This window comes from Anolis sagrei, chromosome 5, assembly GCF_037176765.1.
Source record: "Anolis sagrei isolate rAnoSag1 chromosome 5, rAnoSag1.mat, whole genome shotgun sequence".
In the NCBI taxonomy this organism is placed as follows: domain Eukaryota; kingdom Metazoa; phylum Chordata; class Lepidosauria; order Squamata; family Dactyloidae; genus Anolis; species Anolis sagrei.
The window spans coordinates 57,738,471-57,757,119 of NC_090025.1; the positions used below are offsets into that span (position 1 = coordinate 57,738,471).

Below are 18,649 nucleotides of genomic sequence, written 5' to 3' on the forward strand. Positions count from 1 at the left end.
TCATGTGATTATTCTGAGGAATAGTTTCCACTTGTAATTGAGCGCTAGAACAAAAAGAAACAAAAATCTTGCCATGATAGTTTTCAGTGTTTCAGCAACACAAAAATTCATCTCAGTCTAAGGCACAAATAAGAAAATAACTATTTTACAAATGTAATAATAAAATGTTATTGTATAAGCAATTTAATTTTATATGTCTCATCACCCTTCTTCTGTATTGCTGGCAATAATGTTTTAAATTACAAATAAGTATTGCTAGAATAATTGCCCCATTATCTTAATAAAATTATGTGTTTAATGTAAGAATTACAAAGGCAATAAAAGTGCTAATTAAAACAATGGAATTTTCCATTATAGAATTATCAAGCAGAAAATGAGATATAAGGCAGTTAGACTATGAAGAAATAAGAAATCGTTAATTACTATTATAGTCCAGGTTTTGATAATCAAAATAATAAAAACTGGAAGTGGGGTGCTATGGATTGCTATAATTTAGAAAACAGAGTAATAGAGTAAGTATATTAAAAAGTATTTTATCTCCTGTGCAACTGGCTAAATAAATAGACTTTTCGGGCATGATAATAGATCTGATATACAAATTGTGTAAGGAAATTGTTGATGCTTTGGAAACTAAACAAATAAATTGTACATAGTTCAATATGTACTTGCAAATCACTTTATGGTATAATCAGACTGACCACACAAAAACTAGTACTGTATTTTAAATCTAGAATGAAAATTTACACTCTCTCCAAGACATGTCCTTATCGAATTAAAGGCTCTAAAAGAGTGCAGTGGTACAGAGATGAATTCTACATACATAAGCCATAATCAAAAGTTACCTTGTTAGCCATAGGAAAAAAAGTTATTCTTTTTCTATTATGCTAATCATAATTTCAAATTTACATTGCAATATGCCACAATTAACTTATAAAAGGCAAGTATACCTTATATAAGTCATGTTCATTACATGAACACGAATTATTACAAGCACCCCCTTTGTGTAAACATGTACAGATGTTTAGATTCATGCATGCATGGTTGGCGACAGCTCTTCAATGTATTCCCCATTCCCAAACCATAGAAGCACATTTGCTTCCCAACATAGAATCATAGATCATTTAATCAAAGAGTTGAAAGAGACCTCATGGGCCATCCAGTCCAACCCCCTGCCAAGAAGCAGAACTATTGCATTCAAATCACCCCTGAAAGATGGCCATCCAGCCTCTGTTTAAAAGCTTCCAAAGAAGGAGCCTCCACCACACTCGGGGCAGAGAATTCCACTGCTGAACGGCTCTCACAGTCAGGAATTTCTTCCTAAAGTTCAGATGGAATCGCCTTTCTTGGAGTTTGAAGCCATTGTTCCACATCCTAGTCTCCAGGGAAGCAGAAAACAAGCTTGCTCCCTTAATCAACCTTAAGGAATCTGTTAAACCACATGTATCAATTGCAAGGCCTATGAGCCGAATTTGGTCTGCCATGCCATTTTATGTGGCCTGCGAGGCTTTCAATGCCAGGTCAGTGTAGTTACATTTATACAATCTTACAATTACAAATGGCCCTTTGACGGCAAACAGTTTTTTATTTCCGTAGGTAAACACATCTAGGTTTTGTGTATATGTCTCAGCATTCTACAATATAGTAACTATGTTTGTAACTTGGAGACTGTTTGTATAGTGAGTACTTTTGTTCCTCAAAATAACAGGAGCTTCCTTAGTACCATACACCCAGTTAGAGGGGCCTTAGGAGTTCTTCTTTTGATGTGACATTCTCTCACACTGTAAAAACATAAATGTTACATGGCCATAGTATTGAAAACATCCTACTTGTGGAGGAAAAGTTGTAGAAAAACTGGGGATCAGTTCTAGAGAGAAATGTCTGATACCCAACATCATGGGTTATGGGCCCCTCTTATGAGGCACCTGTTTATCTGTAAGAAAAATGCATTGGGATGGGGGATTATTTAATGTTAAGCTTTCTTCTACTATTCAGCTAATTATCAGCTATTCACATATAACAATTTCTTTTAAAATGACAAGCAGACTGCAGTTAATTGCAAAGGTTAATGTAGCATAAGGCTGTGGAATAGGTTGGGCACATTTTTACAAGTAATTCTACCATAATTAAAGCTGTCACGTTTATTGAACAAAGCTGAACAGTCATCAAAAGTACAGAGACAAGTTGATATGATCTTTCGCATGTTTCTTTACTCTGTGTCAAATATTCTGAAAAGAAAAACACTATAAAGGTTAGCAATTATAAAAGAAGATTTAACAAACTTAGCAAAGCTATTACTAAGCATCTTTAATAGTTATGAGTGCTTTACAAAATTCCTTAGACAAAACTGCAAGGTAGTTGCATCACTAGGGGGATGTGGGGGTATATGGAGCAAATCTACAAAAGCTACATTGAGAACTGGACAGATAAAGAGTTTTGCTATAAGTTTCCAAAGTAAATTATGTACTGAATAGCTGAAAATATTGTTACTTTTATTTATAGTATTCCTATTTTTTACCTTATGCTCTTGACATTTTTGTATCTTTGATTTTGGAAATATAGCATGCTTCTTGTTGATACTATGCCACCCTTAATCAATTACACCATTACTAAGTTTTAGCAAAAGCATGCAAATACCAGTATGGACACAAAAGGTGGACACGAACATCACTTCAGACATTCTCTCCAATCCATCCAAATATTTTACGTCATTGCTAAAAGACACCAGTATGATCCTTCTACCTCCAAATTTTGATTTACTACAGAATAATGAATTTTATCCTGGAACCACATGCTTCAAAAAAAAAAAGGCCAGCAGTGTTGGACAATCAAAGTCAAATAATTGACTGTCATCATATTTTACAGGGGATGAACACAAATACTAAGAGAAAAGATGCAGATAGGTCCAAGGCCAGTTAGTTAGGTCAGGTAAAACATTCCTATTACCATTTTTAAAACGAGATCTGGGAGTACAGGCTCAAAGTCATCCCTATAAGCCTCTGCTTCAATAATTCTGGGCAAAAAAACAGAGAAACACATTTCTAGAAGGCTCAGTTCTCAATTTCAAAACAAGTCACACTCTCTTGGTGTGATGAAGCATTGATTTTTAACTGTAAGTTAAGCATAGTTATGTATATGTGTCTCTACAGTTAAATATGATTGTATGTATGTGTGTGTGTGTGTGTGTGTGTGTGTGTGTATATATATATATATATATATATATATTTATATATATATGCTTAGACGGTTGAATATTATTATATATATATATGTGTGTCTTCAAGAGGTAAAAGACCATTATGGATGTACATAAATGGTTATCCATTTAGAAATGGCAGAATTAGGGGGATGGGACCAAGCTCAGTACTCTGAGTTAGGTGGCCATGGAGAAAGGGGTGGAGCCAACTGTACTTACCAGAAGCAGACATTTTGAGGCTTCAGTCCTTTTGGTCATTGAGCTAAAAGGAAGGTGGCTCAAATGTGTGGTGAACCAAACTAAGGGAAAGCTTTTAGCCTGAGTGATTTAAATAGGTCAAGGGGACTTATTTAGGTATGTGGTTTAGTTGTGTGCTAATAGGAGAAGAAATCCCACTGGGAATCTTTACTTCAGCAGGAAGCTGAAGGGAGACAAGGGCATTAGCTGACCTTAGTTAATCTGTCAAATAAGGAAACATATTTAGAAGTGTAACAACTAAAGAACTAGTTGGTGAAGTACAAGACATCCTAAAGTTATATTAAGATTTGTTGAAACTGTAACTCGTGAAGCTTTATACCTCAGGAGAAGAGAACTCTGAAACCATTAAGACCTTTCCATACTCCAAATAAACTTGTTCTTGTTTTAGTAACTCAAGTCTCAGTGTACTACTTCAAAAGAAAAGGAAAAAACCCTCGCTACACACCAAAAGAAACACTACAGAGTGGTAGCAGTGAATCTATTTGGAAATAGGGGAATCCATTAATAAACTGAATAGGAAACCCTTATTAATTGGTGGCAGCATAGCCTAGCGCCTCACAGATGATGGCAGCATACTAGATGAAATAGAGTATCAGACAATGAAGAGGAAGCCTTTACACTTGGTTTTTCCCTATGAAATGTGATTATGTTTCATAGGGGGTCAAGCAGTTTGGTAAATGTGGCAGGTGCAGCCCATGATGCTCTACATCTGCACAATTCTTTTTTAATTGGAAAGTAGACTTTATGATCACTCTAAGATTTAGAGTGACAGAACAATGAAGCATGGATACTACTGGAGTATCCTTGCAAACAACTTACTGTTAGTTAAGAAAACAAAACACCATCTCTAGCTAATATGATAGTCCCTTTTTTCTTTTTTATGTCACGTGAGGACCAGTCTGAAAGTAGACCTGAACAATAAAACCAAAACTACAGGAGAGCCTAACTAGATATCCCATTTCAAATGTCACCCTTAGACCCCAAATCCTTGGATATCCATATCTGAATATTTGCAACAAGCCAGGTAGTTGGGTGATGATGGACAGGGTTTTTAATGAAATTATACAAAAGCACTGAACTGATTCTAAATTTTTAAACAATTGTGAAACAAAGAGTTATTATTGCTAGAACAACAAATGTTAATTACAACATTTTCCAGATGGAACAAACTTAAGTCATTGAAGAATGAGTAACTAAATGCTTTAGAGTAAGTTAAACGACGTATCAGTACTTACCTCTCTTGTCATTTCTGCCTGTACTTGTAGATTTATCAGAAGGGCAAGGACAACGTCCTTCACACTTTACTGAGATCTGTTTTCCTGAGACACAGGCTTGATACTCTAGTTTGCACTGCAATAGAGAGAAAATGTCAATCTTGTATTTCAACGTATATTCTTTAAAAACCATCCTGTTAATGTGTTTTGAGGAGCACGGGGGTCAGCTATTCCTCGGCTTAAATTCTAAAGTTTACAAAAATGAGAAAACATGTTTAAATGTGGCAAAGTAATGCTTTTAACACATCATGGGGATAAATCCTTTCATTTATTAGAAAACAGAGATCAGAAAATTAGGGATTTTTCAGTCTACTGCTAAGAATATGTGTGGCTTACTCAAAAAACAATCTTAGTATTGTAACTAATTACTGAGGAGTTAGTTGCCTGCAAGCAAGCCTTGCACAAAATAAAGAATTGCTAAATCACACTGGATTCTATATGCATTCCTTTCTTGTTTTTGGCATGGGGCATTCCACACCACCTACTAGAAGATTTTACTATCCCTAGCAATAATGACCCTCTACTTTGCAAATTTATAGCACTGGTTGCCAGGCAAAGTATGTTTTCCCAACTAAGAATTAACCCAGCATCTTGACTGAAGAACTCTCCATGTTGCAAGACACACAACAAAAGTAGATAGCATCTGTGTGTGTCTTCCCTTAGTGACACTGACAAAATGCACTTCTGACCTTAATCACCACTAGGCATGGTTTTTTGAAATGTGCAAAATGTTTACCTTCCTTATAACATAACAATTTTCTACAGTTTATCTATTAAATAGTTCTCCATTGGTCCCACATAGGACACTAGGAAATTCACTGTGAAAATTGCCCGTTCTATGATCCTTTCATTCCTCTTCAGCCACGGAGCCCATAGGCTCCCATACCATAAAGTAGATCTACTTCCAGCGGGGAGTAAATGGAGAGAAACCAATATACACAGCTGCAGCAGCAACACAGGAGGGTTCCCATGTTGAATAGCGATAATAGGGGAAAGCTGGGTGGCAGACCCCCCCCCCCCCCCCCCGGTGGGATGAAGTAAGGGGAAAGCTGGGCTTGGGTTTCAGCCGCTGCCACCCTGCCGGGCCCTGCCAGTTCATTCTGTTCTTTCTCTTCTACCAATGGCATACAAAATATATCTCTCTAGTTACCCTAGCTTCTACAAGATGTTGGTGTTCTGGTCAAAGCTTTTTCTCTTGGGTGCATTCTAGGAGGAGTAGTATTCTAGCAAAAGCTAGCCAATCCACAGACATTATAAAACCAAAAATTTCATCCCAAAATTACTAATGTAGATTTCCCCAAATGGTGCTTGGAAGACAGAAATAACATTTTTACATAGGGAAGGAGGAGATAGAAACCAGTCATCAACCAAAAGGTCACTGCTGCTTCTATATAGTATAATCCATTTATATATTTTGTGAGACATAGTCTAACAATTTGTGATATTCTCTTCCTTCTCCCTATATACATTTTAATGAATCTTTTATTTAAAATGGATTCTGGTACTATAAAGAATGAATTATAATTTAATTTCTTTTTGATGCAATATCTTTTCTTAAGCAACTTCACTGATTGCATTGCTAATTCAGCAAGTTCAATTTACTCAATTATCCAAGGCTGAAATATTTATAAAGTTGTAAGTGAACTAAAATATCACATAAAGGGCATGCTCATTAGTATTTAATTGTCGGAAAATGAAAAAAAATACATACATAATCAGGCATATTACTATGTCTTGCTTGAAAAACTAGCTTTTTTACTTCCACTAAAAGTTAGAGCATATTTATATATGCATTTCTTGCGTTTTTCCTTTATTTTGCACTGCTTCTCTCGATCATTTGTCAAATACTGATAAGATGACCTTCTCCACAGATAAAATGAAAGATTCACCTAAGGAACATATGCATCTAGAACATGTATTCAGAACTTGCACATGTAAGTCTATCTTTGGCTATTAGCCATTATATCAGGTAAATATCACAAATCCTTGTACCTTCCAAAACAATCCTGAATACTTTTTGAAGATGTTTCATTCATCATTTACACTTTAAAATCCCAGTAAAATAAATAGAAATACTTCCAGCAGGGGTGTGGGTGGGAAGGGGTGTTGAGGGACAGATCTAGACAGCCCCTTTATTGCGAAAACTTCCTCAATAAAAAGGGGGCTGTTTAGACAATTTTCTGGGCAATCCAGAATTAATTTGCCACACACCAGGAAAACCCTGGTTTGTGGCGAGTTAATTTGATGGTGGGTTTATTCCATGCCTTCTTGGAAGGTGTGGGATAAACCCACTACTTCTGGTGCAGTCCAAACAGTATTCCCATAGTTTTCAGGGCTAAATTGGTCTGGAAAACTGTGGGAATACCAACCCCTTACCCAGAAGCTCCCCTAGACACAATAAAAAAAGCAAAAGAACTCAATGTATTGTCGAAGGCTTTCATGGCTGGAATCACTAGGTTCTTGTGGGTTTTTTTCGGGCTATAGGGCCATGTTCTAGAGGCATTTCTCCTGACGTTTCGCCTGCATCTATGCATCTACCTCTGGGGATGCTTGCCATAGATGCAGGCGAAACGTCAGGAGAAATGCCTCTAGAACATGGCCCTATAGCCCGAAAAAACCCACAAGAACCAAAAGAACTCACCCTGTTTCCATGCAACAGCTGCTGAAGTTCTCCTGGCACATACAAATGATGCACCAGAAGAAAGGGGGGAGGAGGAAAATCGCTCCTACCCCTTCTTCTTGCACATCATTTGTACGTGCCAGGAGAACTCCAGCAGCCGTAGCATGGAGGCAGGGTGAGTTCTTTTGCCTTTTTATTGTGTTTAGGGGGGCTTCTGGGGAGGGGGTTAAGTGTCCTGGTGTTGTACTGGGAAATCCAAGTGCAACATCTGGACACCCACCACAGAAAGCACGCACTTTCATGGTTGAGTGTGGACAGGGCCCCAGGAACACCCACGTTTTTTAAATACAGAATCTCCTGGGATAAAGCGCTGTCTGGAAAGGTCCAAGGTTTGGAGGCCAGAATGACTTTGAGTAATATCTTGGAGGGTCATATCCACTTTCATCATGCCCCAATTTTAAATTCATTTTTTAATGCTCTCTATGCCACCTAATAGCTGGAAGAGTAATTTTATTGTGCTTTTGGGTTCCCTGGACTTTTTTTTTTTTTTTTGGCCCTGGAGAGGAGTCAACATTCTGTTTTGTTTCTTTAATGTATTGCAACAACAGTTGCAAAGAATAAAGTATGATCGCTAAAGTATCTAGTAGAAACACTCACATCATTTTCTAGACAAACAACCAAGGACTCATCAACATGGGCTTACTCGCTCACATTCTCTGTGCAGTTTATTCTCACTGTCTTCATGAGATTCTGTCACCTCCAGTGCTTATCATGGAGTAAGGTTAAGCCAGTTTAGTACCACATTAAGAAAAGAGAATACTCCAGAGTTAGGCCAAAATTCCAGAGCCATCCCATAGCTTCAACAAGTGTGGGCAGCAGGACTAGGTCCAATGCAGAGCAGCCTGCAGCCCTCACGGGCCACAGCTGCTTGCCCAAAGTGGAAGAACTGGTCTCATGTCACCAATATTGCTGCTGCCAGAAGGCCACATAGCTCCTAGCCATTTCAGGTGCCCTGTGTTGACATCAGCAGAGGTGCCTGCATCACCAGGGAGAAGGAGGGGAATTGCTCCATTTTTCTCCATAGTCAACTGGACAGTAAGGTGATGAGTCAGCAGAGCTGAAGTGGTCCTAGCCTGTCTGATGCAACTGGACTCCATCTCACCATGTGTTGGAGATGGAATGTGTGGCTGCCTCCTATGTAGATGAGTGTCTAAGCTCTGGTTTACATATATACACACAATGTATTTCATTTCAATTGAAAATTTCCTGAAAGTGAAACAGAATTCCAAAACCAACTATAAATGTTTGATGGAACAATTGTTGTCGTGTTATGTCAGGAGCGACTTGAGAAACTGTAAGTTGCTTCTGGTGTGAGAGAATTGGCCGTTCTGCAAGGACATTGCCCAGGGGACGCCCAGATGATTTGATGTTTTTATCATCCTTGTGGGAGGCTTCTCTCATGTCCCCGCATGAGGAGCTGGAGCTGATAGAGGGAGCTCATCCGACTCTCCCCGGATTTGAACCTGTGACTTGTCGATCTTCAGTCCTACCAGCACAGGGGTTTAACCCACTGTGCCACCGGGGGCTCCGATGGAATAATTATCATTAGCAATTTATCTGACATAAAAACAAACCAGATAAATCAAAAGGCAGCTAAAAATAGCAAAACTGCACAGTGTGGTGTGTCTGAAAGAAAGAAATCTGTTCTTATATCTTCTCAGATGACATCACATTACAAAAAATATTTGGTATTTTAAGTAAAAAGGGGGAAGTACAATTATGTTCTTAATAGAAATACAGAATATTAATTTTGTTAACATTCTGAACCTTATGCTTAATGCCACTTTATACCCAAAAAAGATAGACTGGATTGCTCATACTAAAAATAATATGACTAGCATGTGCTGTTGGAATCATATAGCCATATGTATTTACAAAGTAATATCCAACAGACTCTCACTTAATTCCTCAGAGATGCTAGCCTAAGTGAAAATGAATGAAAAGATAATTTTACATGCTGCCTGGAATTCTTAAACCTAAAAATTAGAAGCTGTCTTGAAAAACAAATCTTAACAGGCAATACCTCTAAGTGTGATATAGGATCAGAAAAAAAATGTTTACCTAGTGCTTTATTCTGCTTCAGTAATAAGTGGATGAAATTAAGGTTTGCTTATGAGCTTCATCAGATGGTGAGAAATGTTTACTAGCTAATGAGATCACATGAGTAGGAACCTAGGATTTCAACATTTGCTATGAGATGAAGCAAAGTGGTTTTACACATAGTACTTATACTCTTGGAAACGTTGTTCTTACAATTAACTGATTATACAATATTTTCATTAAAATCTCTATGGATTTAGAAAGTGTATGAGAGCATGACATGGAAATTTCGAAGCAATCTGTACCGGAACATTTAAATTTCTCTAGCACCTTTTTCTATAAGACTGTTGCAGTTTATTGACATGTGTTCAAACATGTACTATACAATTTGCATGCCAAAGAAAGTAGCTACATCTTACAGCACTGCCAAAGTCTTACTGAAGCTTGGCAGGACAATTAAAATAAGCTTTGCCTAGAGTGAACAAAATATTTATCTTCTATATCAATTTTAAGACTGATTACCCCTTAAAATAAAGTTGATTTTTTGAAAACAAGATTATGTATTTTGAATGACTTCTGAAGGCATACATTTCTGCTATGTTAGGAAAAGAAGCAATAGAGGGCAGGATAGAAATATTTAAAGCCTGACACCTCTTGTATTTTTTTAAAACAAATCATATTTTGTGATATTTTTAGACTTTAAAATATATTCCTACAACACTATGACATTATAATTACTTTTTAATGAATTTTAAATCAAATCATTTAAAGCTTTGATGTGTTCACACACATGCTCTAAAGCACTAAAACTGACTTGGTTGGGTGTGGGTTCCAAGAGTTGCTGGCACTCTAGGAAACAAAAATATTCAGAACTCAGGACGGTGCCACACAGCCCTTTAACCCGGGCACAACTGGATTTCTTAAATGCACCTCCTCCCAACATCTGCCAAACTTTCCAGAAGGGCATCTGGAAACAAAATAGCCCCCCCCCCCAAAGAATTTAAACTGAAAAATTACTTACCCGGCCACCATTCTCCCTCCTCTGGAGCTCTCCTGACATGTAGAAATGATGCGCCAGGAGAAGAGCAATTTTTCTTCTCCCCCCCTTCTCCTGGCACATCATTTCTACCTGCCAGGAGAGCTCTGGAGAAGGGGAAATGGCAGCTTGGTAAGTTATTTTAACTTTTTAAGACTTTTCTGGGGAGGGGGGGGGGTTGGAGAGCTTGCTAGAACCCTCTCAGATATTCTGGGTTCATGAAGCCTGGAAAACATGAGAGGGCTGTGCGGACTGCACAGCGGCCATATTGGATTTGACCCAGGTCTTTCAGGAAGACTCAGGTCTTTCTGATATCAAATTAATTCGGCATAAAGCAGGTTTTTCCTGCTTTGTGCTGAATGCACTCACTTTTACCTGAGGTGTCATTTGAACATCCCAGGAAAAACATCCAGAAACTTGCACATTTTGTGAGCTATCTGGATGCACCCTTAGAGAAAAGGGTCTTTGTACAGTTATGTGCGAACCAATTGTACAGGTGTGGATGATTATGGAGGAAATTAATCTCAGGCCTCAATTGTGTATAAGAATATATTATAGAGGAGGCCAATTATTACTTGTAAATTAAGGTAACTGCCACCAATGTGAGGTATTTGAGGTACCACTGATGAGATCTGGCTTTACAGACGCAGATTAATTGAGATGAGACGGTCTTCAACAAGACTATTGTGTACAAAGCGTATGGTTGCAGGCTGTTAAATAACTTATTGAACTTTGAATATCACTTGGTTTGTAACACTTGGCTAACTTTTACTGAGGTGAAGCTCTTTAGTGAACAATGTTTCCTACTATGAATAGCTTTCCAATTTGATCTTTCCTTGATCAAATCTCTGATCTCTAGTCCTTCCTTGACTAGGGATCTTAACAAGCTTCCGTTAGTCTTCCTTGACTAAAGAAACTGGCCAGGTTTCTCTCTTCAGCCCTTCTAGACTGGAAAAACCTCCAGCTGCTCACACACACCTCTCTTCCAGGCTCTTCAAGCCTCCACACTCACTCACACACTGCCCCTTTTTCCAAAGACGCACATAACTTTTTCTGCTTGGCTCCGCCCACTTCTCACTCTCCTGAGCTAGCCTGCCTGGTCTCCTTGGCAATGCTCACTGTGGATTCAAACCAGATAACTCTAGTTTTAGCTACTGTTACAAACACAAATATATACTCTAACAGTTAAACACATACATAGTATCAATGACTTCTGCAGTCTTAATGTAACTTGGCGCACTTTCAAATTGAAAAGAAAATATGTCACTTTGCATCCTGGTTGATACAGAAAACAATAATTTCCATGTGGAAAAAACTATTAGTAGCTATAACTGTCACTCATCATGAGAACCTAAGTTAATTTTCATTTGGATTTTGTTACTGTTGACTCTTGAATATAAAGAAGCCACAATATAAAGAGTAACTTCGCTCATCTCTGGAAGCACTGATGTAAAAGAATCTGAAAAGAGATCTTAGTATTGCCCATAAAAATGAAACGGATTTATTTATTTAGAAACTAGCTAGTTATCTATTTATAGAGGTGTTTTGTTAAATCAAACAATATATGCAAGTGAGCTGGTAAAGATGCTCCTTTGCTACAAAATAGGATAAAATTGGGTATTTAAAAAGATATATAAGTGAAAAACAATTTTCTGAATTATCATTGTACAGTTGGATTTAATTTCTTCTGGAAGTATGAAGAAAGGAAAGGTTCCTTTTAAACTCTAGCTACTTGATATTTTTAAATGGGATTAATTAGCACTCTGATTTCATATATGAATATTTATTTAAGGATCATCCAAATTTTACAGATTTTATGGAAATTATTATAGCCTACATATTTGTTTGATCAAAGTAAATAACATAATGTTTGGCAACAGAATGATATATTGTATACATACAGCAATGTTTGACAAATCACACGCATCATTCTTACCTGCGAAGAATATGTGTGGCCATCTGATCCGCAGACGGGATTGGTATAAACCACTGGACACTGCTTGCATTTTGATGACAGAGGACCAACTCTCCACTGTTTATGGCCTAGTCCAGCCTCTTTCATACTGAAAGAGAGAAGAAAACAAGTATTTATGGTTAGTAATAATATTTAGCTGGGAACTATATAATTTATACTTTATTTATTACATTAGCAATTGCAAGATTTAACAAAATGTCCAAAGAAATATTACACTATCTTTTTATGGCTACATCTAAACAAATATTTAAATTTGCTTCCATCATTACCAGCTATTATTACTTTTCCTTAAATGTTCAAGGCCACATTAACCTACATCAGTCCATGAGTCGTACAACCACCACTGTGGATTTGCCTCCCCCTTTTATGGTAAACAAGCCAGTGAAGATGCACCCTAAGTAATTTATTCACATGCTATAAGCTTCAGCAATGTAGCACACAGATGTGAAAAAAACGTGCACCACACTGAATCAAGTTCAAATTGCTTAATATTTGTATGAATGAAGTATACAAATATTCTTTGAAAGGATCAGTATTTACAAGAACTTAACTTTATTTAACCAAGCTTAGGAATCTTTCTGCTACTGTTATCTGTAGCTTTTCTTGTTTACTTGAGAATATAAATCATTTTGCTACCTTCATACTTTGTTATCAACCAGGACAAGGAGCATCAGAATGTTTAGTTACTTATTACAGTTCTATATAGTCAACTCTTTGTATTCACAGATTCAATCATCTTCAAAAGATTTTTTTTAATTCCCAAAAGCAAATTCTGATTTCACAATTTTATATAATGGCCACCATTTTACTATGTTATTTATATAATGATACCTCAGCATCAATGGATTTGGTATCCAGGGTGATCCTGGAAACCAACATAACAGATACCAAGGTCTCTCTGTAGCATCCAATAGCTAGAGTAAACAAAATCTTCACAAAACAGAAACAAATGCATAGGGGAATGCTGAGGCATTAACAGCAACATTCTGATAGTTGTTTAATGTAAAGGTCTTAATTATATAGCATGATTCTACCTCACCTCTTGACATGAATCAACCATTAAAACATTTAAGAAAATGAACTGATGCATCTTGGCTAGTTAGAAATAATGGTGCTTGCATTAGACACTGCTCAGCATCTGAAAGGATAGTATCCAGAACAATGAAGTGATGCAAGAGAGCGGAGGGGGAAAAGGAGGAATTACTCATTTCCCCCGTACCTTCTCTTATCACCTCATAACTCTGGATATCATCATTCCAGGTGCTGAGTGGAGCCCAGAATCATTTTTGTGCTATCACTGTCTCCAATGTGCTTGAGCATGGGGAAAGTGGGGTGGTGGTGTCAACAACCACGGTCACTTCCAAAATAGGAAGCGGAACAGCTGATTACACATGCTTGATTTACTCCAGAGTTTTGGGGAAGCTCCAGAGTTTTCCACAGCTTTTGTTAATGCTGTTCAAGGCCACATTAATCTACATCAGTCCATGAGTCGTACAACCACCACTGTGGATTTGCCTCCCCCTTTTATGGTAAACAAGCCAGTGAAGATGCACCCTAAGTAATTTATTCACATGCTATAAGCTTCAGCAATGTAGCGCACAGATGTGAAAAAAATGTGCACCACACTGAATCAAGTTCAAATTGCTTAATATTTGTATGAATGAAGTATACAAATATTCTTTGAAAGGATCAGTATTTACAAGAACTTAACTTTATTTAACCAAGCTTAGGAATCTTTCTGCTACTGTTATCTGTAGCTTTTCTTGTTTACTTGAGAATATAAATCATTTTGCTTATTATTTTGGAAATATAATGCAGCAGGTTAAAGGATATTTTGACAAATGGCAGGCTCTATTTAGATATAGTAATTTGTTGCACAGGGTGGATATTTCTGGGAGAAAATACACCAACAAAATGGACAGTTTTTAGCGATTTCAGAGAACTAGAATTTCTGATAGTCAACTGTGAGAGAGACAACCACAAGTGTTGTTAATCTATGTCTTCACGCTGTTATTGACTTATGCCAAACCAAAGGTGAACCTTGCATGAGATTTTCTTAGCAAGATTTGTTCAGGAGACGGCGGGGGGGGGGGGGAGGATGACACTGCCTTCCTCTAGTTGAGAGTGTTTGATTTACATTACCCAGTTTATTTTCATGGTTGAGCAGGGATTCAAATTCACAGACCAGTGCTCAAACCACTACACCACACTGTCTTTCACCACAGGTATAGGATGTTACATGTTCCAACATTCTCACAAAAGGTCTAATGTCTGTCATTCCTCTGACCAAATTGTCAAAGTTCTGTATCCCATTCTATAATACTAAATGGTAGTGGGCTCCATGGAGTCATTTCTAAATTGACATAAACAGCCATAGCAGAATGCAATATATATCAAACATAAAAGGGAAAGTTGTTCTTGGCAGATGGCATGTCATGAAAGAAGACAAAGTCAAGAAGACACAAAGTCAAGAGTGCACCAGGGAGATATACAAATTATGTTGGAAATGCAATTGTAAAATATCGTCTAAGGAGCTAAAACCTCCATAACATAAAAGGCAATTTAAGGACTACAGAAACTGAAAATGAAATTTTAAAGGTTAATTATGGAAAGCTATGATTTCCATTCCATAGTAGGTAGAAAATACAGACGAATAAGATGAAGCAAGGGGAACAAGTGAAGAAATACTAATGTACTTTCTGGAGATTAAATATAAGTAGGCTTGAGCACATTTGACAGGATTTCTTGAACACGTTTAAGAGAAAAAAACAAAATGATTAAATAACGGGCAATTCAATTAACAGTTCCTTTGGAATTCATGGAACATGCCTGAATTTAAGCCTTAGACTGGCAAATGACAAGTCTTATTTGACGGTACTACAGAGCTGAACTTGCCAATTTTTGAAATAGTCTTGTTTGTAGCTGTCCCTTTCACAGCAGTGTAATTGGCAAAACTAGCAATTAAATTATATTTATCTCCATATGTTGAAAAGCTTCATTGGCTGATTTTTGCACAATAAATCTTGATTGAAGGGAAAACAGTGGGCTTGTTTTTCTGGACAGCTGGCAAACCAGAAAAAACAAATAAGGCTGAGAACATTATGACATCCAATCTTATCATAAGCAAGAAGGTGTCCACAGTAAGGACAAGTGATTTTTTTCAGAAGAATTTCCCAAAATTTGCAGATACCTTCATTTGCAGGACAGAAAGAAGAGGATATCTGTGAGAGTACACCAAACAGGCAAAATCAGCTTCTTAGGCTACGCACTTTGAGCACTAAGCTCTCAAACATCTGGGTTTAAATTTCTGTGTATTCAGCAATTTTCCTTTCCTTTCTAAAAGGTTGCTCATTTTTTAACATTTATAGGACAGTCAGATATAGAATTTGTGAAGGGAATGGCTGCACTTGTTTTATTTGTTTTTCAAGATTTGTTTTGTTTATTTTTCAAGAATTTATGAAACTTTGCAAATACATATTGTAGACATAAAGAATGTTTATGAGACCCTGGGTACACAGATATATGGGCAGTCTCTGAGTTACAAACATCTGAATTAAAAATGACCCATAGTTACAAATGGGGCTGAAACAACAGGAAGTGAGAGAAATCTACCCCTCAGAAGAGAACTAAAATAACTTCTGAAAGTATTTTCATGGGGGAAAGGTGTCTCCACTGAAGCTTTTACGCCAATCCTTGTTTCCACAACAAGCCAAATTTTTCAAAGCCAATCATCACAGGGACAAGAAGTGAGGTGAAATCCTCTAAACAGGGGCACAGACAGCAAAACAAATACCATATTAACCCTCCCCTATGTTATCCAAAGCTAAAAATTAAATATGAAACCGGAGGGTGTAATCACACAATTAAAAGCCAGTCCTGTGTATAAAATGCAAGCAATTGCAATTGTCTTCAAACACATTCATTCATGCATTTATAGATGACTTCCTCTCTCCATGCCTGTGTTCTGAATTACACACTTAAGAAAAATATCAATGGTTTCTGCATATATAAGCCCTGCTAGTTTTTACTTGTTGCTCTTCACTCATGGAATTTCTGTCTCTCCCTCTTTGCAGAATTTCTCTCTTCACTGTAATTGTCTAATTTGTTTTTGTTTACTAAAAGAAGATCCAGACTACTTTCTACAGGTGAGACAAACAGGAAAGAAAGAACTATCCATTAGAAAAATGGAACAATCATCACTAAAAATTGAAATACTGTATCAATATATAAAAATTATGGGGCAGCAGTGTTGACTAGGTACCAAAAGATGCAAAATAAAATTTAAAAATTCACTGCAACAGCACACTTGCTTCTTCACTGGGTAAATATGTCAAAATCATGTGAGGGATCCAGAAGTAATGGTTAATTTTATGAATTCACATCTAAACAGAGAATTAAATATCATCTACATATAGAAGCACATTACCTGTAATTGATGTTGTGTGGGTCGTCACCAGTGCATTTAAATTTATGGGAAATCTGGGCCTGTGTAGAGCAGTCGAATTCAAGTTTCTAGATATATCAGAATTTGGATGGTAATCCCAGACCCTTCCCTTAAGTGCCTGTATCTGGCATCATCTTCGTACTCTATCAGCCAACACAACGGCAGGGGATAAAAATCATGAATGTGCCAGGAAGTTAGATTGGGTAGGTTTTGTGAATGCAAGAATGACAACTTGAAAAAACCCAGTTAAAAGTAAGTAATCTACATTTTTCATCATGGTTTCTGGTCATTACATAAAAGGGAAGAATAGCAAGTTTATTGGAGAGTGGGTGCAGAAGCCACATTGTAACAACATGAACAAGAATACAGCTTTGCCAAAAGAGGGATTGGCACGGTACTGTCTAATGTGATGTCTAATAATAATAATAATAATAATAATAATAATAATTTATTTATTTATTTATTAATGAAGGTTGTTCTACGAAGGCACAGGATCTGGATTCCCTGGAGGATAATGATAGAGGCAGTCGACATTCTTATGGAATGGCTCCAAATGAAAGGTGGTTTAGGCAACTTCAGGAGCTCATATACAATGGCAATGATCTCAACAACTTACTTTGCCAAGTTGGGGGTAACAGGGCCTTGATCCTTTATGGTTCAAAATGATAGATTAAGTATTTTGAGGTCTGGAAGAATGCTAGAGTATATGAGATATAAAATGCCAGTGCTCTTCTTACATTACAGTGTGGCGATGTCACAAAGAGATGAAAAGAAATGTAGAAGATCTATATCCTGTGGCAAAAGAAATGATAGAAGCCACTTTATATGAAAGGAGGTGAAATGCATAGGTGGTGAGAGGTTCAAATAGTGGTGCAGTGCACTGTATTAGCATCACTGAGAGATTCTAGTCTTGAGGTTTGAGCAGTTGGGGGAGGGTATGATTTGAGACTGCCTGTCAAAAAGCATCTGATTAGTGGCATCAAGAACAGGGAAGAGAATAGTAGCATAGGTGCAAGTCAGGCATTCAAAGCTTCCAGATAAACCTTGGCAGATGAGAAAGATAGCCCCATATCAAGTAAATGGATCGGGAAGGAGATTAGTGGAATCAAGAACAGGGAAGAGAATAGTAGCATGGGTGCAAGTGAGAAATTCAAAGCTTCCAGATAAACTTTAACAGATGAGAAAGATAGCCCCATATCAAGGAAATGGATTATACGGATTTCTCCTTTTTCTTTTCCCAGACCGCTTTCTCTTCTTTTTGTAATAATGTTTCCAAAATGAGTAATATTTATCTCAGAGACTCAATTGTATAATCATATGCATTTATTAGTGCTTGAAAAGATTTGTGTTTCTGTTCCTCATTATTCTTACTAAGCAATTTGAATTTTTATGTTTAATATACATTTATGTAGGATACTGGTTGTTTTAAGCAATCTTTTTGACAATGTGCAATCACAAGCTGTTAAATGATTGATCTCTGATACTCCCTAGATTAATCCTGCATGCCAGCATGTGTTTAACATATGCTTCTAATTGTATCACAACTCTGTGAACAGAAACACGTACTTTCCATGATTTTTCTTCCACCTTCCTCCACATACCAGTTCCAATTTATATTATCCTGTTAGTAATTGTTTCACAAGAACTGAAACTGTTGTTTGGTCCTATATTTTCACAATGAAAATCTGTGGTCGCAATCAGCCAGTCTAGAAATGTGAGGCATAATTAACAGATATTAAGGCACCCACA

General features: G+C 37.1%; 1 protein-coding gene across 1 annotated transcript in view; it reads right to left on the minus strand.

The window, feature by feature from the left end:
• SPOCK3 (SPARC (osteonectin), cwcv and kazal like domains proteoglycan 3) overlaps positions 1 to 18,649 on the minus strand; it is a 150,788-nt gene that overhangs the window by 32,499 nt on the left and 99,640 nt on the right. The window contains exons 5-6 of the mRNA XM_060778741.2: positions 12,418 to 12,544; positions 4,687 to 4,801 (exon numbers count right to left, since the gene is read on the minus strand). Coding sequence (XP_060634724.1) covers positions 4,687 to 4,801; positions 12,418 to 12,544 — 242 coding nt within the window. The remainder of the gene's footprint in view (positions 1 to 4,686; positions 4,802 to 12,417; positions 12,545 to 18,649) is intronic.